The sequence below is a fragment of the Taudactylus pleione genome, unplaced genomic scaffold (assembly GCF_031769625.1).
Source record: "Taudactylus pleione unplaced genomic scaffold, aTauple2 ptg000471l, whole genome shotgun sequence".
NCBI lineage: Eukaryota > Metazoa > Chordata > Amphibia > Anura > Myobatrachidae > Taudactylus > Taudactylus pleione.
The window spans coordinates 5,126,205-5,147,777 of record NW_028284873.1 but is presented as its reverse complement, the minus strand read 5'-3'; the positions used below and the strand labels follow the sequence as shown (position 1 = coordinate 5,147,777).

Here is a 21,573-nt window from a genome sequence, read left to right as displayed (position 1 = left end):
ACGTGTTACAATATTGGACACATTTATTTGAAAGTGATGAAATTGGTGGGCTAGTGTAAATGCGTGACATGTTGTAGTTGTACATATCATCATATTAAAAGTGTTATGACCTTTGGACCATGATGCTTTATTTCCTGTCAGTCTACTTCATTTACAAAAGAGGGGTATCCCATCTGCCTTCAGCTATCAGGACTGTTCTACTGAATCAGATTGAACTGATCAAGTCCTCTTTATGTATAAATTGCAATAGCAACCTTTGTGTGCTGCCCCAGCATCTGGCTTCAGGTGACAAAGGGCTCTATTTATTAACATTATTTTTACTAAAATAAAGTGAAAAAGGGTGTTTTCACACCCTTTTCACATTATTTTAGTATCACCTATAGTTATTACAGGGCAATTGGAGTAGAATTAGTAAAATTCTACTCCAACCCCTAGTAACACTTATTTTTAGTAAAGCAGATCGCATTTCCCATAATTGTAATGGGAAATGTGATCCGACCAGAGTTACTAAAAATAAATTGTAAAAAAATACCGGGGGAAGCCCTGTGATAATAACGCCACCTGGAGGTGGCGTTATCCAGGGTCTCCCCCGGTTACCGGGCTCCCACTCTGCTCTAACGGGGAGAGCAGAGGCGGGAGCCGGTACCAGTAATCAGCTATGTGATCTAAACAGACCGCAAGCTGATTGCTGTAAAAAAAAGAAAAAAAAATTGAAACATTTTTTTTTTACTTACCTGAATCCAGGGACCGGTGATCGGGCCTCCGGTGATGGCTCCTCTCCAGTCAGCTGGTCTCCCATAGTGCACTGCGGCCCGGTCATCAGGTGATCGGGTCCCAGTGCAGTATGGGAGATCACCTGATCGGGAAGCCCGGAGAAGATCCCCGGAGGCCAGGAGGATGCAGGTAAGTGTAATGAAGGGAGGGGGGGTCGTGGGAGTCCGCGATTGCGGGGGGCGGGGCTTAGCATCGGTGGGGGTAGCAGCGACGGTGGGTCGGCGCATGCGCAGGCTCTTAGTCACGGTATTTTTTCAGAAAATACCACGACTAGAGTGCGGATGGGATCCGCAGGGACAGAGCTTTAGCACAAGCTCTGTCCCTGCAAGGGAATTATAGTAAATCCCTGTGATATTGCCTGAATTTGCAATGAGAATTCACTCGGTAATATCACACTACAATCCGCATTCAATATGCGGATTGTAGTAAATAGAGCCCAAAGAGAGCTAATGATAAGGATCCTTTACCTATTTACTAGCAGTAAATGTAAATTGAATAAGGAACAAATACCATATCCTAAAACCCATGTTACAACAATAATATAATTCCTATGCATTCAATTACCCATGAGGCATTTGGAAAAGTATCGGTATGTACTAACACAATTATTACCATAGGTACAATGTGACCCTACACTGTGTACATAGCAAGTGCCTGTGTTACTATATCATGAAGGATTTTTAGGCGAAAGAAAACCTAGTAAAATGGAGACACATGGAATTTTTAAAGGAATGTCAGCTAATATTAGTTGATAGCAGTAGGATCAGTTCCAAATTATCATAGAAACATGGAACAAATCTTTTATAGCATTGCCAAAAGAGAGCTTGTGATCAAAGCATCTCTTGGAGTATTCTAGCTTTATAAGAGAAACATGTTTTTCAAAGTTAAAAAATCTGTCTCTACAGAATGTCAGTAATTTTGGCCCATAGATCTCATCTGATGCAAATGAGTCAGGTGTGCGGTACCAGGATTCACTGTATTTTGTAAGCTATCAAATACTTGAGGTAAATGCTTCTAATAGCTTGAGAAATTGGACAGCGGTAACACTTAAATATTAGCTAGTAATTACTGGTGTACAGTCATGCTTGGTTACTGTCAAAGTAAAAAAATACAATTTGTGGGCCTGATTCTAAGTAGGAAATATTTGCGTCCGTTTTTCTGTACAACGTGACAGACTGGTTACTACAGTAACTATAGCTAATGTACGTATGTGCCCGTGTATACCGAGCATCCATGTGTCTGCATGTGGAAGGCCTCCTGCCCACTGTTTTTCCATCTGTAGCCATCACCAGATGTGTCAGGACCTGCATTCACTCCATGCTAGGTGCAAAGATCCATACGAAAGCGGCAACACATCTCTGTCCGCACGCTACGTACGAGAACAGAAGTTGGCTTACACGCCTATGCCACTCTGATGAGATGTATCAGTTTAATGAGACTGCATAGTCGAAACCCGATACTACCATAAATATCCATTCCATAGACAGTGTGGTCCATCAACTGGACTGATCAATCTGCCTGCAACTGCACTCTGTATATGCACAATTGTCAATCACTGTTTACATGCACATGTGCAACTTGCAGATATCCACGAGATCGTCGCCTTCCCATTTGCATCTGACTCAGAATCAGGTCCTGTATGTACTTTGGGCATGATTCTATTCAACGTGAAGTGAATAGTGCAGGGAATCAGCTCCCAGAGCTATTCAATTAATTTGCGCTGCTAAGCCCGACTAAGGATTTCTCCTTGCATCCCTACAGTGATGCCAGCAGAAATCCTACAAAAACCCAGGTGCGATGTTGTTTTCTGCCCTCAGCGCCGGGAAAACAGCATCGCGCCGGAAAGTTTAGTCCATTCTCGCACCTAAACACCCTGTTTAAGGAGCGAGAACGAGCCTTCTCCGACCTAACTTCGCGCAGCATTGAAAAGCTCCGGGAGCTCATTCCCGCTGCTATTCACTTCGCGTCTAATTGAATCGTGCCTATTATCAGCCAAATTCACAACTCATGTGCACACCTTGTGTAATCGCTAGGATTAACAGCAAATTCCTGCGCTTTACCACTAACAAACATTTTTATATGCACTGTCCTATGTGGTTTTATGAATGACAAGTGAACTTTAAGTCATTCATTGCCAGTAATAAAATTATTAGCACTGGCAGGTACCCATTCTGATTATTTTGAGCAATTGATGTGACAGCATCGTACACTTTCAATAATGTTCATCATTTTGTCTTTTGCTAATTTCTAAATTGCAATTATTTTCAGAGAAACACAACTACCACAAGGTAAATATATCTTAATCTGCATTTAGTACATGCAGTATTTATTCAACAAAAGACTAGCCATATATACATGCTACTGCAACAGTATACTTTGATACTAAAACAAAAACAACTAAAAATGTTCTTACCATTAGTACAGTTTGGTCCTATAATCATTCTATAAGTTGTACTTGTTATTGTGCTTGACGTGGTGCCTTGTAATTCAGCCCAAGTCACTGCATCGTTGGGATGACAGCAGCCAGTGAAGTCCTCTCCTCTGACCCAGCAGATTTCCTCTCCCGTCTGAGCCACTATGAGATCGCCTTCCCTGCCCAGGTTGACCAGAGTGGGAACTTCCTGACCTACGACCTTCGTCGAGCACCTCCAAGTTTCCGCAGGTCTCGGCGGAGCATCCTTGATGAGTCCGAGCATCAGGTCTTCTACCGGTTACAAGCTCAGAGGTCTAGTTTCCTGCTCAACCTTACCTTGCAAACAGATCTACTGGGACAACACTTCACTGTCGAGTACTGGAAGAGTGGGGGATTGGATTGGAAGCATGAGCTGTATGAGGACTGTCATTACATTGGCCACATACAAGACCAGCAGTTGAGCTCCAAGGTGGCCATTAGCAACTGCAATGGACTGGTGAGGATAAAGTAAATGAACAGGAGAACTGGACAAGTGTGGTCCCACTCATAATTTATCTATTGTGCAGAGAGGGCTTTTGCAGAGTAATGTTGTATTTCATATAACAAAGGTAAAAGGTTAGTGCCAAATGTTTAAAGTAGCAACATCAAAGTTATGTATTTAATAGGTTAAGATTCAGCTAACACTATCTGGTTTGATGCCTGTAAGAAATTAGTGCACTGAGTAAAGTGTCACTCAAATGTATCTTCTATCACGCATCACTTACATTTATTGTTGAATATGTGTATTAAGTAGCTTTCTTTTTTATTAGCTTTAGCTCCAGTAAGCTGTGACGTGACTTATATCTTTGTACAGTAGGTTGAGACATTGTTATTTTGTTTTGTGGCACAAAATATCCAATGAGAGTCACTGTCTGCCACATTCTTAGGTATTATTAAAGAGATTATTATAGGAAGAGATTATTATAGTAACATTGTCAAGTAAATTGATAAGCATAAGCTATGTTCTGTATCCAAGCTGTTATCATCTCTGTGGTCTATTTATTTCTCTAGCTCGGAGTGATAGTGTCGGGGGAGGATGAATATCTAATTGAACCGCTACCTCTAGGTGGAAACTATAACAAGACTAGTGGTGGAACCCCTCACGTGGTGTATAAGCGCTCTTCCCTGCAGCGACAGCACCTTGATGCTGCCTGTGGTGTAATAGGTAACAGTTTTTAGATAGAACATATAACATTTCTTATTTTAAGATAATTTCATACATGCAAATTATGCCAAGTTACATTGTTTACATTAATTACTTTCATGTCTTAAATTACACAACTGATTATGGATGCCAACCGGTATATTGGTGGAAATTGCTCATATTTTGCCCCGGAATGGAGGATCATAGTGTTACACTAACATTATTATTATTATTATTACCAGTTATTTAATAGCGCACGCATATTCTGCAGCGCTTTACAGAGAATATTTGTCCATTCACATCAGTCCCTGCCCGAGTGGAGCTTACAATCTATGTTCCATTCCACATGCTCACACACATATATACACATGAGGGTCAATTTTCTAGGGAGCCAATTAGCCTACCAGTATATTTTTTGGAGTGTGGGAGGAATATACAAACTCTACACAGTTAGGGCCGTGGTGGGAATTGAACCCACGACCTCAGTGCTGTGAGGCAGTAATGCTAACCATTACACCATCTCTGCTACCCACCAACTGTGCATTCAACACTACATAACTCCACCCAAGCATAGATGTTCAATAATTTATCAGAATACAAACTGATAAACTACTGCATCAGAGTTGTTATTCCATTTACTTGCCATGTAGAAAATTAATTTCTGCTCTCCTCCAGATGAAAAACCCTGGAAGGATCGCCATTGGTGGCTTCGAAACCCAAGGCCTCCACCTCTAAGACCAGCATGGAATCATACACAGCGCGGGCCTTTGCCATTTAAGCGATCAGTGAGCACAGAGAGATATGTGGAGACTTTGGTTGTTGCTGACAAATTGATGATTGGCTATCATGGGAGAAGGGACATTGAGCAGTATATCCTGGCTATCATGAACATTGTAAGTGTTACACCCTACTCATGGAACAGTTGATACTGTACCTCATGTGCATAGCAAATGACCACATGTTCAGTCTGTTTTTGCAGTGATTTTAAGACTGATCTTTTCTTGTTTCCTGGAGGTCAGGTTGCCAAACTTTTCCAGGACTCAAGCCTGGGAAACATTGTAAACATCATGGTGACAAGGCTGATCCTCTTAACTGAAGACCAGGTAAATTAAAAAGAAATATGTATATATACTGTATGTATTTACAAACAATCAACTAGACTGAAAATAGACCAGATTTTACAAGCTTCCACTCCATTTAAAATAAACATTTTCAAAATTATATTAACACTCTTAAAAACATGGGTCTTACACCAATGCTTGATCTATTATATATTCTTTATTGAGCTGGTAACATCGGACTGGGTCTATATTAATTCCTATGTATTAAATATAATTTAAAAGTCATGATGTGTTTAAGATGTGTTTTCAAGTTCCAACTCTTTAAACCTTATCATTTCTTGGGGTCTATTTGTGAGAATACAAAGAGACCTTTTGATGGCAAACACAAGTCTGTAAGTTTCCTTATCAAGTATTTATATCTCAGGATGTTGTAACCAGAACAAAAAGTATTCAAAAAATACTTTATTCTTAGAATAAAGCAGTACTTTAATGCATCCATTCTTTAAAAAAAACAATATTGTTAAAATGAATAAAATAATAATAAATGTATGTTTTTAAAAATCATTATGTTATGTTATATTGGTTATGTGTGTTTGTGTTTTTAACAATTGTGAGCTATGAATTCCCGTATGTTTACACAAGCTGACAATTTGGGTTATACATGTGCACAACTATGGTGACTGTAGTTGTGAATTACCTATTATCACTGTAGGCCAGTATCGCAAAGACAGCTTGGAAACTATATTTGTTTCATAAGTGTGCATTATAACTAAATTTTTTCATATTACAGTTATTGCTGCAATGGAGGGGAATACTAATAACATTTTATTAATAATATTGAAAAATATTATTTATTAATGTATTGAATTGCACCACGGCAACCAATCAGACACCTTATTGCTTATCTTATGCTAGAAACATAACAGCTATAGTCAGGTGCATAACTATTGGGACATTGACAGAATTTTCATATTTTGGCCTCTATACACCATCACAATGGCTTTGAAATGAAACAAATAAGATGTGCTTTAACGGTTTAGGAATTACAACGGTTTCTATATGTGCCTCCCACTTTTTAAGGGGTCAAAAGTAATGGGACAAACTAAACAATCCTAAATCTAACTTTCACTTTTTAATACTTTGTTGCAAATCCTTTGCAGGCAATTACAGCCTGAAGTCTGGAACGCATAGACATCACCAGACGCTGGGTTTCATCCCTGGTGATGCTCTGCCAGGACTCTACTGCAAATGTCTTCAGTTCCTGCTTGTTCTTGGGGCATTTTCCCAATACATATGCATGCCACTTTGAGATGCATTTTATTTTGGGTTCCACAAATATTTGAATGATGTTCTTCATTAAGCGCAAAATCTGTGCCTGGATGAAACAAGTGCAGTTTTTCAAGTTAATGATGCTGATTGCTGCTGACTTTCTCTAAGTACTGTCTATGCACAGGACTACCCATCGACCCGGTTGCGAGCACATCGGTGCTTGCGATCGGGTCTGAATAACCCCCAGAGTTTGGGAAACACTGTTCTAGCCTATGAATATACAGGGGTCTATTTACTAAGCTGTGTTAGGAGATAAAGTGACGGTGATAAGGTGCCAGCCAATCAGCTCCTAACTGCCATGTCACAGGCTGTGTTTGAAAAATGACAGTTAGGTGCTGATTGGCTGGTAAACTCTGGGGGTCATTCAGACCCGGTCGCAAGCACCGATGTGCTCGCAACTGGGTCGATGGGTAGTCCTGCGCATAGACAGTACTTAGAGAAAGTCAGCAGCAATCAGCATCATTAACTTGAAAAACTGCACTTGTTTCATCCAGGCACAGATTTTGCGCTTAATGAAGAACATCATTCAAATATTTGTGGAACCCAAATAAAATGCATCTCAAAGTGGCATGCATATGTATTGCGCGTGCGCAAGCCCCGGAGCGAGAGAGAAACTCTCTCGCTCCGGAGCTTGCTGCAAAAGGGGCGGCTGTCGATGTTGATCGACAGCTCGCCCCTTTTTGTAGGTGGGCCGGGGGGGTGGTTTCCAAAATGGAGGCGTTCCTTAAGGAATGCCTACCGTTTTGTGGGCGGCCGCACTGACATCATCAGTGATGTCAGTGGGGAACTTCCTGCTCCATCAGAGCAGAAAGTTCCCGGGTGCTTGTGAGTGCCCAGACCCAACCTTAGGGTCTGGTCGCAAGCCCCGATGGTCGCGATGGTGATCACCAAAAAAAAAGAAGCGCCCGCCCTCATTCAAAGAGAACGATCGCTTCTTGCGACCGCCTCTGAATGAGGTCCTCAGTCCTCACTTCCCTCTAATAGTCCAGGTTTGAAGTATATCCATCCTTAAATGGTTAATTGAAAATGAGTGAGGCACTAATTTAGAAACCTATGCAGGAGCATAGATATGCTTAGGGAAGCATGAGGACTGAGAGCCTGATTCTTAGATGAACACTGATGCCACCGCAGCATTTATACCAAGTCTGACCAGTTGCAAACACAGCAAGTCTCCTCACACACAGAGAGCTCTCATGCTGCATATGCAATAGCAGTGGCTAATTTATGCACAAATGGATAAACACACCTAAGTTATTACGACCACCCCCCGTCACCACCCCCAAAGCTGACAGCCTGTCACTCTTTGCGATGGATTCCTCTGTGCATCCGTAATTGTAATGCAATCGCTGTGCATGCGCAGTGCGGCTCATACGCATGCGCGATGGCAAAAAAACTGCACGATCTCCTTCCATAATCACAATTGCGTAAGCTGCTGAATCAGCTTACGCAATATCGGTTGTAGATCATACTTGCCTACCCTCCCGATTTGGTCGGGAGCCTCCCGAAAATCGAGTGCTGCTCCCGACCACCCGGAGGACTAGGCAAGTCTCCCGGAACCAGCCGCAGCCAGCCCGCACCCCCTGTTGCCGGCCACTTAGTATGCAGTCCGGGGGATCAGATGACGCGATTTGCGTTAAATCACGTCATCAAAGCCCTGCCCCCCGCAGTACAGTGCCTATACTATGGGCTTTGCACAGTGGGGGCCGGGGCCACGATAACGTGGTTGAGCTGCCATGCCCCCCCCCTCCGCTACGCCCACCTGCTGTGTACAGAGTGTCATCCAGGCTGTCCCCTCCCGGAAGGGACAGCATAAAGGTATGCAAGTATGTTGCAGATTAGTCTGTAATCGGCTTTCTATGTAAGCCTATGGTTGTGCAGAATGGTCGCAGGAACAAAGTTGCCAAGCCATGTTTGTTGTGTACAGGATTGCAATCGCAGGGTGAGACATGCCCTGTAAATGGCTGCAACACGCCCTGCATTTGAGTCACCATCCCTGCTGTTGCTGCCCACAAACAGTCCCTGCCTGTCAATCACACTGCGAATAAATCCTCACTGCGTGCGACAACAAATATTAGACTTGACGCATACGCAGAGTGACTAAGACACATACGCAGAGCTACTCAGACACATACGCAGAGCGACTCAGACACATGCTCTGATTACCGATAATCGCTCAATTGCGTAGACATTGGCATTACTTCCATACCTGAATCAGGCCTTGAGTTTTGGGAAACAATGTGACAGATTTAAGTTTGTACCAATCTAAGATGCATGTAACCTGAAATACAGCCATGGATATATGTATCCAGAAACATCTTTGTGACAAGCAAACAGGCAATATCACCCCATTAATGTTCATTATTTAACACATTTTCTCCAATAAAATAACAGTGAAAACATGTTTGCATCCTCAGTACAATCATATAGTATCTTTATGTTGTAATTATCTTGGATTAACACATCAATTCATTTAACAGCCCACCCTGGAGATCAATCATCATGCAGGAAAGTCCCTAGACAGTTTCTGCCGGTGGCAAAAGTCCATTGTAAGCCGTAATGGAAATGCGATCACCGAGAGCGGCATTGCTGATCATGACACAGCTGTCTTGATTACCAGGTATATAAACTATAGATAGCAGATAGAAATGTAAGTCACCAGTCATATGTGCTGGCAGCAGTGCTACTGTATTCTGCCAATAATTTGGGAGTTATAGGACACCAAGGCTCAGTTTTATTTATAGAATTCAAAATACTTTACCTAAGTACAGGTGGTTTCATCTGCTATCATGTACTTTGCCACCACAGTCAGCCAAAGCTTTAAAAGCCTAAAAATAATAGTGTGCTATAATAATACAGCTATATAGTTTAGGGTGACTGCGTCTATGTGCTTGTCTTTCAGATATGACATTTGCATTTACAAAAACAAGCCATGTGGAACTCTAGGTAAGATCTAAACATATTATATAGGTTTTATTTTTGTTATTAGCATAATATAAAGGGGGCAGTACCTTTAGGTAGCTAACCACTTAGCTGGCTAATATTTTTTCCATAAATATGCCCAAAATTGAAGAATTTTTTTTATTATCAGATTGTGCAAATTATAGCTATTTAAACACAAATCAGTATAATTTTATTAACAAATATGCAGATTTGTTAATAAAAATAATACCGAATAAGGGTTAAATAACTATTATTAACATATTGTAATCATTTAAAAATATCAACATTTGTTGAAGAAATAGTTTTATACAGTTAAATAAAAAAACCTTTGCGGTGATATTCAGTTAGGTCCATAAATACTTGTACACTGACACAATTGTTTATAATTTTAGCTATGTACACCACCACAATGGATTTGAAATCAAACAATGGAGATGCTTTTAAAATGCAGACTTTGGGCCTCATTAATCAACGAGTTTTATCATACACAACAAGTTTTAAAACTCGTTGTGTATAATAAATGGTGCTCAAGCCAATCAGCTCTCAACTTTCATTTTTTCAAACAGATGAGAGTTACAGTGTGGGGCTTATTTTAAAACTCATATGCAATGAGTTTTAAACCTCGTTGCATATAATAAAACTCGTTGATAAATGGGCCCCTTTCAGCTTTAATTCAAGGGGTTGAACATAAATATTGTATAAAATGCTTAGGAATTCCAAACATTTTTATACATAGTACCCTAATTTCAGTGACTCAAATGTAATTGGACAAATTAACAAAATTATAAATAAAATGTTCCTTTTTAAAAAAAAATTTGGAGAAACCTTTGCAGGCAATGACTGCCTGACATTTGGAACCCATGGACGTCACCAAATGCTGGGATTCCTCCTTTGTTATGCTTTGCCAGGCCTTTACTGCAGCTCTAGAATAAAGTCTGCACATTTAATATAAATTAAAAATAAATATAGACAAAAACACACAATATTTTATATATAACACCGGCCGGTTAGTTCATACCCCATAAAAATAATAATAATAATAGATTGATCACTGATTTGATCTCTGCCACAGATTAATAGGTGGTCTGCACGTCTGCAGGATTTTCTGGTCACCAGTTTCAAAGAGAAGGTCTGTGTGACCCAAAAATACTCTATTATGGAACACTCTTATAGCAGAAGAAAGGAAAGGGAATATGATGTAATATAAAACATAACCTTTATTACTTCAAAAAGTGGGGATATAAAATGACTTACACCTTTAAACATATGGTTCAACAGATACATTTGAGGGGTTGTCCCTCTAGGGGCGGCGAAATATGACAAACAGTTATTACTTGAAACATATATAAAACTACAAACAACAGGTACACATATAACACATGGACAATTATAATAAAATACACCCAGGATCAAACAATATTGCAATGTTATATCACTATGTCAGCTAAAATTTTTACTTTGTATTAATTAACTGAATACCATGTGGATAAGCACATAACTAGCACCATGTAATACCATATAGTAAAGAAGGATGAAAAGTCAGGGTATTAGAGACCTGTATGGCACTACGTTCTGCTGCTCTCCATCTTACTTACGGCATAGGGTGCGGAGTGAGAGACCAGTGTCCCACAGTAACCCTTGGAAACAACAGCTGTTCTTTTCTGCTTTCTGTTTTCTTGCTGTTAATAGTATAGGACAACAAATGAGAGGATTATTGGGCTGTGGACTGGAAATGATAGGAGTGTACAGATAAATAAAATCCAAGTTTAAATTTTATATGTTAATTAATGTTATGTATATGGCAATCTGTTTACTGTACGTTGTTAATAGGAAAGGTAAACATTCTTGGTTAGTAAAGTGTAAGCGTGTATAATTTATAGCAGCAGACAACAATATAAAGTGCACTATTTTGTATATAGCAGCAGCTAGTTTATAAAGTGCATCTGCATAATTTCATCATGGTAATGATAGGTATTTAGTATTAAAGTTTGGGCAGCATGCAGAGAAATGGGTTACAAATTCCAAATACAATGCATCTACAATCAAAAAATAAAAAAACATAAAAGAAATAACATATGAGCATCAAGTTCAAACTGCTAGATGGAGATTGCATTTGTGGCTAACAATAAACATCTCATGCTGTCCAGCCCTTAATTAAATGGCTAGTTTATGTATAGCACCAACAGTAAGTCACAGTATCAGTATACTGTATCTTATTCCTCCTAAACTGCCTGTGTCTTTTCTCAGTTCAAGAGAACTATCCCTTACATAGACACAGGGAAGGAGAAAATAAACAACAAATGCAAGTATTCATATACAACCTGGGTGTAGCGGTGTCTCACACTGTGCAGTTGTGGTGAACACTAGGGACCGACGCGCATTTCGCCTGCATGGCTAGTTCACGGGCAATCAAGTAGCTGATTGTCCGTGACACAGGCAGTTTAGGAGGAATAAGATATGCTTTGCTTCCAGATGATTTGCATGATTTGTATCTGATCTTCTCCATTACTACTCAGGTTTGGCACCAGTGGGTGGCATGTGTGAGCGAGAGAGGAGCTGCAGTATAAATGAAGATATTGGCCTAGCTACAGCCTTCACTATTGCACACGAGGTGGGACACACGTGAGTGAGTTCCATGTATTGTTTTCTGTCTTCTCTCACTCAGGCACTATCCCTGAAGATAACAGCAGATTAATTACTGCCTAAAATATACTTTCTCTTCCGCTACCTTCCTCAATTTATAACTTGGAAAGTAAGTATCGAGGTGAGTAAAGAATTATTCATATCTTTTTAACAGAATATGTTAGTCCTTCTGTATGACTTTTCTGTCAGTGGTATAGTAGGCAAGTTCTTCCTATTGTTGCAAATAGTAATGGAGTCTTTCCATCAGCTTGTAATGGTGCCAGAATGACTGAAAGTTGTGGGAGATCATTCCATTACTTCTGCCACTAAATAGTTGAATAGCAACTAAATATTCCCACTGGCCTCACTGATGTATTTATTGTATTACCAGTTCAGTTTGGTAGCCATGCTCAATTATCATCATTGGAACCAATCTCACTGACAGCTTGATCGCTAATGCTGACAACATATACCATGAAAATGCAGCCTATAAAAGGCATCAGGCTGATACTGCACCATGTGGCACAAAAACGGCAACACAATGATGTCTCACAATAATGTTGGTAAATATATTTGACAAATGGCCACGTTGGGCCTGTGTGAGGTCAGCACACAAAAGTAAATTTGCCACTTATATGTGTGGTCCAAATGAAAAATGCCACTGGGCATTGCACTGAGTAGGATGATCAGCCCATCCACCTAATCAAATTGTACACCACTGTGTCAGGTTGGAGTAGACCTCATGAGTTATACATTGGTGGCGATAATCCAGTGAATATCGCCACTACTTATACTTTGTCATTTTCAATGGTTGCATGGCATTTTACTGAGCCTCTACTGACACTCTAGCAGAGAACATTTCCATCACTACTAGAAAGTATGATTTCTCCTATAAATACCATATCAGAGTGACTTCATATTCTGGTGACAAAATATTAATCAATTTATTTAATTTTCTTTTCTTAGATTTGGTATGAATCATGATGGTATTGGCAATGGTTGTGGATCTCGAGGTCAAGAGACAGCCAAGCTTATGGCAGCTCACATTACTATGAAGACCAACCCATTTGTGTGGTCTGCTTGTAGTCGAGACTATATCACCAGTTTCTTAGAGTAAGTAGCTTCATACATTCTGCCTACAAATCATTAACAATCTTTCTAGTTCCAGGCTATCTTTTCCTATAAAAAGGAAAAAGTAGCAATTGGGTCATGTACTATCACTTTACAACTTGCTTTATTAAGGCAAAAAAAAAAAATATGTGAGGATTAAGATTTTCAAATAAGCATACAGTATGTCAGTGCATACAGTATGTAAAATTAAAGTCTTCCACAAACACAGAAACAAATCACTTTGGAGGAAATGTATTCAAAAGTCCTGCATTGCAACTTATCACACCCAGGCAGGATGGCTTACACATAGCCTGGGTAAAATCCATCAGTAGCTTTATTGCTCACCACATCCAGGTATACAGCATATGGCAGTTTCACTGGCAAGATGTTACACAAAGTCTTCCAATACAGCAATATTTCTTCAGTGGACTCGCAGGTCCAGGACCCCTAACACTAGTCACCCCCGGGCCTATAAGCTGGGCGACTATCTCACCGTCAGGCTCAGTTTCCCCAGTGTCTCTGCAGTTCTTAAACCAGCCTCACACAGGTATCTGTAATCAGCTGCCTTCCCAGACTCTGATTGAGGCAACACCTGAACTGGACATTACACATCCCTAATGCCTTTGCTCTGCCAAACCTGGGAGATCTGGATATTCCACATTTATTTCATGTGGAATTATGCTGATCCTGTCACACAATGCATGATAAAGAGGTCACCGGAGAAGGTTTACGGAAACTCACTCCTCTGGTGTAATTTGAAATATACAGTGCATGCACAAACACACTGGGAAGAGTGTCCAGAGATGGCATAGGGAATGAAAGAAGTACTCCTAACCCCATCCTCAGATAGCGGCATGTGTTACTGGATAAGCAATGAAAAGGTTAGCCGTCTATGGCGGCGGTATTATAGTTAGACGCCACTGGAGAACTCTCTGATTTCTCTTCGGAATGCCTTTTCTTACATATTCAGCTGCAGAATAAATCCTTTTTTCAGTGAAAATGCCCCTTAGTAATTGTTATCAAATTCCTTTCAGAATACGCTATTAGTTTATTACATATGTACAAAGTTATTAGTGTGTATAAATAATGTGCTGTCAACCCTTTTTTCTTTAGCTAATCAGCCGCAGGTGCTGAGAAGTACCTATGACAGCTCCATTTGAAACACACAGAACAACCTCTACATTTGGAAACAGGCGCCAAGTTAAAACATGATTAGATCTGATTCAGCCTATTCTAGGGAAAGCTGGTCCATTCTGGGAAAACCTGAGACCTTTAGCCAACACTGAATTACTGTATAATCACTAGAATTGAATATTCGCTCACAGTTTTAGTCACATATGTATGTACTTCTTGGACATCTCATTCTCATTATAGGCAAGCATCATTACATCAACTACAGTAAGTATGGTCATGATAGTAGTTACTTACATTATTTCAGCAGCCACCATACGTAAGCTGTAAGGGCCAATTTAACTGATTAAGGAGAAACTGTACATTGCTAACAACAGTTAAATCTCAAGCCCAGACTAATATTAATAATTTTAATGATAAAGGATATCCTATGGCCTAAGTGCATGGAGAATGTGTTGAAATCAGATCCTTCAATAGAAATATGCTACTTTATCACAAAAAAGAAGGAACATGAGAATTCATATTAGAACGTTTAATGTTTACTTTGCGTCTAAATTTTATTATAAATCCCAACAAATAAAATGGATGATTTCTAAATAGAAATTTATATTAAAGCATAACTCCATTTTAAGATCTATGTAATATAAGGTCAATTACTCTTTTTCTAAAAGAATAACAACTGAATTTGAAAGATGTATTAGCACCTTGCCATTATAACAGATCCAAAAACTGCAGGAATTCAACATTTTGTTACCAGCCAAACCACTAGACTGTTATAGCTGCAGCAAACCCATATGTAAAACATGTGTGTGTGTGTGTGTGTCTGTCTGTCTGTCTGTCTGTCTGTTTGTTCTTTATGCATGGGCACAGTTTTGTACATAGCTCCACCAAGTTTTGCGATTGTGGTGTAGTATGACCAGGTATAGCTTTTTGCCTAGATTTGTACTTTGTCAGGGCCAAACACTGTCACACAATCCCATAAAACTGGAACACTCTTAAATTACACAGGTTCTGGGGCTGAGGGGCAGGCTTTATACACACCCTGGGCCCTATTCATCATCAGGTGCTCACAGCGGGGGATACTTATCACCAGAGAAATTCATCATTGCTCTGGTGCAGGGACAGCTGCTCCAAAAAGCATCTGTCCCCGCGATTAATAGCGCAGCTACACAAGTAGCTGCGTTATTTATCTGTCCCCGTCGCTGACTTCTTCGCATATGTGAAATGAGGTGAGGAGGCGGCAGAGAGATTTGTTTGGATCCCTCTTCATCTCCCTGGCATTCCTTCCCTTAGGAAGGAGAGGGGCTATGAGGAAAACATCATCTGAAGATGGTGCTTGTTCTCACAGGCAAACTCCGAAAACTTTCAGTTCACAACGATTATTGAGAATCTGTGCATGCGTCTGACCCATACTCTGCATGTGCAGTACGTGTCAGTAATTGACAGTCTGCTGTAGTTCCTAGCCGGGAAGCGGGCTACGACAGCCTCCGTTTACCAAAATGGAGGAGTGGAGGGGCCAGGATCTCCATTGACTGACTGAGATTTCCTGGCCTCTTTTACCCCATGGTCACTCAGCTGGCCAAATGGTTTGCAGATGATCTAATGCTGCGCCCTTGGACGCATCTCAGATCAGTAAAGCATGCAGGAGGCATGATGCCTCCTGCTGCATTACCATATTACAGCTATCTCAGCTGCTAACATGTTAGCAACTGCGATACATGTCCGTCCGCAGCTGAATCACCCCCTCTGTTCTGCAGTGATTTCTGAAACTCAAGTGAATTTGGAAGCTATACTGATTTCTGTTCTGTAAGTCAGTGTGCTGCTGATATACCCCATTCCAAATGGAAAGAGAATACGCCTGCCTGCACTGTCATTTACTCCTAATGTGCATAATAATCCAGGTTATAGACGAGGACAATGTAAAAAAAATGAAGGCTGCAGGTGTACTTCAGGGTCCAGCCTTCATCCCGGGCAATGCCAGGTTTCCCAGCTAGTTACAAAAATGTCAACCCTCCTGGACCCCAACAAGGGAGTAAAAAAAATAATATGCTAATTGGTGTTTATATGTAGAATTCTTAGATGCATCAACACAATCCCATATATTTATAATATTTGAATTAAGCGATAGGTGTTTATAATGTATAGCTGACTCCTTTTAGTTGTACCAATGTTACATGTTTTACTATGCCTCCCCTCGAAGCAATCAGGAATTCATCAAAATACAATCAATGTCTGCAAAAAAAATGACCACCATGAAACTGTCCCCAATATTCCATACCTCACATTCAACAATTTATAGACATGCTTCACTGGTATAGGGAACTCACATAACTCCTTTATAAGAGTAAATAACCTACCATTGTCCAATCTCCCCTTCCACTCTCCCCAGTGTTCTCTCCTTATCCTGCCTCCCGATGTTTCTGTGTGTTCTGTAACTTAGTATTGTTCCAAATCATTTTATTGCAAGATGTTAACTGTTTTTAGAAAGTCACCAAACCCATATGTCTCAAAAGAGTGACAATGTACGATAAATATTTAGTAATCTACTTAAGTTAGCATCTACTGAATTTCTCTTCCCTTGTAGTTGATTATTTCTCTTGCAACATCTTCGATCTTTTATAAGACTTGGACACTTCAAATACTATTGTACCCAGTATCTATATCATATATAATATGTCCTCAAATACCTATTGACGTACAAGAATGTTGATGGTAATATGTGATGTACATGATATGTTCTCAATACAAAAAACTCAACAAAATATGTTTGAAAACATACAAATAAAAAAATTAATAATTAAAATAATAATGAGAGTAAAGGGACAGCAGCACTTTCTTTATCACATACATTTTTTTATTATAAAATAGTCTTTTTGTATAAAGTGTGCTTAGTTAGACACAATAAACCTAAACTATAGACCTACACCCTAATTCTACCATCTCAGAGCATATAACAAATCAAGTTATTTCACATTGAAAATAATCTCAACAGACATCCCCTAAAGCAGGAACGTTTCCCTATACGCACAATTTCACCATTTCTGGCTCATTTAAAATATAAAACAGTGAGGCTATACCCTGTGCGTAGCCTGATAGTCCCTTCCAAATGAGCTACATTTTGCACACATGCAGGTGCCACCAACTTGATTTGCTTTGACTGGACTTAATTTGTTCTGGAACGTGGGTGAACACATATAAAAATTAGCAGTGCTCATGGCATTTACATTGCATGCACTCGTTTTGCTAATTTACAAGTTCACTTTGTCTAACGTGCAATAGAGAGACATTTGCACATTGTATCACCTATAGACAGGTAGACAAATCATTATGTACAGTAAATGGCATTTGCAACCAATTTATTTGTTTCAGAGCCGTAACTAGACTTTTTGGTGCCCTGTGCCAGAGAGAGCATTGTTGCCCGCCCTCCCCCAACGCATTTTTTAACTAGGGACATAAGTGCACCTGAAAAGGGCCATGGCTTCATAGGAAAGGGCCAGGGAAGAGATAGGGTCTGCCAGAAATGCCAGGAATAAAAGAGGAAGCTACAAGCGAGAATTATGATAAACAGGAAAATTGACAGGCCCAAACAGCGTCTCCTTCCCTGCGGTGCCCTGTGCCATGGCACAGGTCGAACTACCCCAGTTACGGCCCTGATTTGTTTGTCCCCAAGTTGCTAGCAAGATCATTTGTATATCACTGTAATATTTTTTTCTGCTGCTTTATGGTTGAATTACAGCAGCAAGGGTTCACAGAGCTGCAGAATAATACATTTCTCTGATAACAGAGATATAACAGGCTGGCTGGTTGTCAAGGTCTTTTGTCATGAATGTGCAAGGCACAGAAGCTACTAACCCTCAGGATTATTTAACAATCCGGATTTACAGCACAAATGCCGTTTTTTCCCCTTTGTGACATCATGCTCCTATTTATGCATCACTGCACCTATTTGTATGGGAAAGCGCATGGATTAGTGCATTTGTAGAATTCTAGAAGGACATTGTTGATAAAATCTGACCATTTTTTCTCTATAATAAGGGGGGAAATCAATTAGACCTGATATTTTCACGGGGAAATAAAAAGGGATTTGAATGCTTGAATTACCTTCGAGCAATTCAATTAGATCCCATCTTATTTGCCCCCCAAAATATGTGCTTTCAGGTAAATACACATAGGATCCATAACAAGTTCACGGATTCTATGTTACAATGCCAGCACCTGCCCGAAAACAGATAGTTACTGGGCATTTTTTTTCGGAGGTTGCTGAGCTCCTGAAAATAAATATCCGGTAAGCAGGGGTGCCGAGAAGGGGGGGCAATTACTCGGGCCTGGGGTTGTTGGAGGGACCCGGGTCCGCCACCTATCACATCCTCCCATCGTCCCTCCATTGTCCACTGTCCCCCTTATCTGTCAGCAACCCAACACATGCTGCTGTGTGCTGGCCTACAGTGGGGCAAGGCAGACTGCTGCCACTGAGCGTCCCCCTCCACAGCCCTAATGGCTCTGCTAATACTTGTTTTGTTTTCTTTTTCTAAGGCCACGTCCCCTGACGATAAGTTTGGGCTTTGTGGCTAATTGAATTAGCCCGGTGGATAAAGTAGCCAGTGGTAAAGTACCGTGGTTAATTGAATTCCCCTAAAGATTGATAGTAACTGTTATATCTGTTTGGGTTGTTTATTTTCAATATTGGAGAGACTACACCAATTCTTCTCAATTTACTAGATTTGGCAAGACTGTCTATTTTTTTCTCCCATGTATCAGCATTAGATTGTTTGGAGAATGTATTATTTTATTTGTTTCTGCTACTACTTTATTGGTCAATGGGTTTAAAAATTATTTGGAGTATTACTTAAATTGTAATTGACCAAACTGTTTAAACAATCACTGTCGAATGGTATGTATCTAGGTGATTAAAGAATGTTATTGCTAAAGGTCAGGACCTGAAACAGAGTTTTATTGTTAATAGTCGACCCGGACATAGGGCCTGATTCAGCTTTGATCGCAGTTGCTAATACGCACACAATCGGCCAATTGATTCTCACTGCGCATGCGTGCGCATCGGGACTGTGCTTGCAGCAGCTACGCAGACCCATCGTAGAGTAATTGACAGGAAGTGCCATTTGTGGGTGGTGACGGGGGGGGTGGTTGGGCGTGCCAGTGCATTTCAACGCCGTTGCAGGGTGTGCATAAATTATTCACTATGATACCATACGCAACCTAAGGTCTCATAGCATGTGCTGAAGTTAGCAATGCCTGAGTGAGGTCTGGCCTGCCTTAACTGTGCGAATGGGTCCGATGTTACTCAATGTTACCGATTGTTTCGCTATGTTGCCAAAGTATACGGATGTGAGTAAGGGGACGTGGGTGTCCTTATGTTAGGCTGTGAGTGCAATGCGAATGCAATTATTTACATATCCCCACTGATATTAGCAACTGCGTTGCGTGCGTATTAGCAGAATAGCGATCCTTGCTGAATCAGGCCCATAGAGTGTTATAGTTAAAGGTAGAGACTCAGATGATGGGTTGGTACCCAGTATGGTACTGTACCACAAGGATCAGTCCTGGGTCCTGTTTTCATTAAAAAGTCTACAAGGGAAGGTCCTGAGGTTTTAGGGGATTTAGAGAAGGAATTGCCTAAAATGTGGAGTCTTCAGTTTTATATATCAAAATGTGAAATAAAATCTCTAAGCAGAATTTAGAATGAATGAAGATGTATAGTGTAAGATGATGATATAAAGACAGGTAAGCAGCGTAGTCATGCAGCAGGGTCAGCCAGGTAATAGTAGCAGGGTGGTTATAGTGACACTTAATAAGTGACTGTTATGACCTCTCATTGAGGTCTTACCAGTCACTTACCAGTCTTTAAACGGAATGGTTCTTAGGTTACACAGAGCGTATTAGGAAAGACTTAAAGATGATGAAGGTGATATGATATAGTCATAGCATTTACAGGAAAGTTTAGGAAAGCAGTGTTTTGTGTTGTTTGTTTGTTTGTTTTTAATGAAGGATTTTCTAGAACTAGTAGACACACTTTTAAATTGAGAAATGAAAGGTAAAATAATGAAGGGTGATATAGTTACAATAAAGTATTCGATCATATATGTGACAGGGAACCATACAACCATACATACGTTTGACTCGGACTAGGTCAGAGTCAATAACCGTATCACCCTGACTGGTACTACACTAGCATCAGGCTGCAGTCACGCAGAACCCCCGAGTCCTGATGTAGCGAGGGCAGAGCCTAATATAATACTCCCAATTAATATTCTATCACTCTGCTTGTTATACACCTCTCTTGAAGGAACAGTTTATTTACAAAATGGAGTACAATGCTTAGTTACGAAAATTATATAAATAAAGAGTTACAGAATAAATAGACAAACAGGTGTTGCAATTTCAAAATAAAAAGGAAAAACTTACACGTGACTTATTCTGTGCCAAGGGGAATGGAAGGAAATGCAGGCCCAGGCTTCAAATTAGAATTGATCCCCCAAAGTCTGACATTGAGGAAAATGTTCCCATACCTTTTATCAACTTTTCCATCATAGTGACAGCATGACCAAGTTCCAGATGACTGGCTGGCTGGTTAATAATCCAAGGTCCAAGCCAGGACCGCCCACGTAACTTCAAACCTAAGTACACATAACTGGACATAATTTTGCCTGTGTAGTAGCCCTATGAAATATGGCATGTTCACATTAATCTCTATTCTTTAGACTATAAAATTATTGTAAAAAGACTGCTCTGGGATGCGTGATTGATTACACACCTCCTTTCTCCCAAACCATATGGCCTAGGTGCCCCCAAATTACACCAAACTGGTGCACAGATTTTAGGTATATTTATATGATTTCTGAAGCTCCTAGCTCTTGAAAAAATAAAAAATTTTAGTCAAAGGTTAACATATGGTTTTTGTTTTTGTTCATGTATGAGTTGAACATACCTTTTGATCAGACTACTGTTTGAATACCCCTGCTTTTTTAGTGCCCAAAGATGGCTTTCATGTACAA

The 21,573-nt window shown here is 40.2% G+C and overlaps 1 protein-coding gene across 1 annotated transcript in view; it reads left to right on the top strand.

The window, feature by feature from the left end:
* ADAMTS10 (ADAM metallopeptidase with thrombospondin type 1 motif 10) overlaps window positions 1-21,573 on the top strand; it is a 175,987-nt gene that overhangs the window by 59,060 nt on the left and 95,354 nt on the right. Inside the window, exons 4-11 of the mRNA XM_088448917.1 lie at window positions 3,328-3,683; window positions 4,238-4,391; window positions 5,046-5,263; window positions 5,390-5,473; window positions 9,238-9,377; window positions 9,660-9,703; window positions 12,217-12,322; window positions 13,289-13,435. Coding sequence (XP_088305043.1) covers window positions 3,328-3,683; window positions 4,238-4,391; window positions 5,046-5,263; window positions 5,390-5,473; window positions 9,238-9,377; window positions 9,660-9,703; window positions 12,217-12,322; window positions 13,289-13,435 — 1,249 coding nt within the window. The remainder of the gene's footprint in view (window positions 1-3,327; window positions 3,684-4,237; window positions 4,392-5,045; window positions 5,264-5,389; window positions 5,474-9,237; window positions 9,378-9,659; window positions 9,704-12,216; window positions 12,323-13,288; window positions 13,436-21,573) is intronic.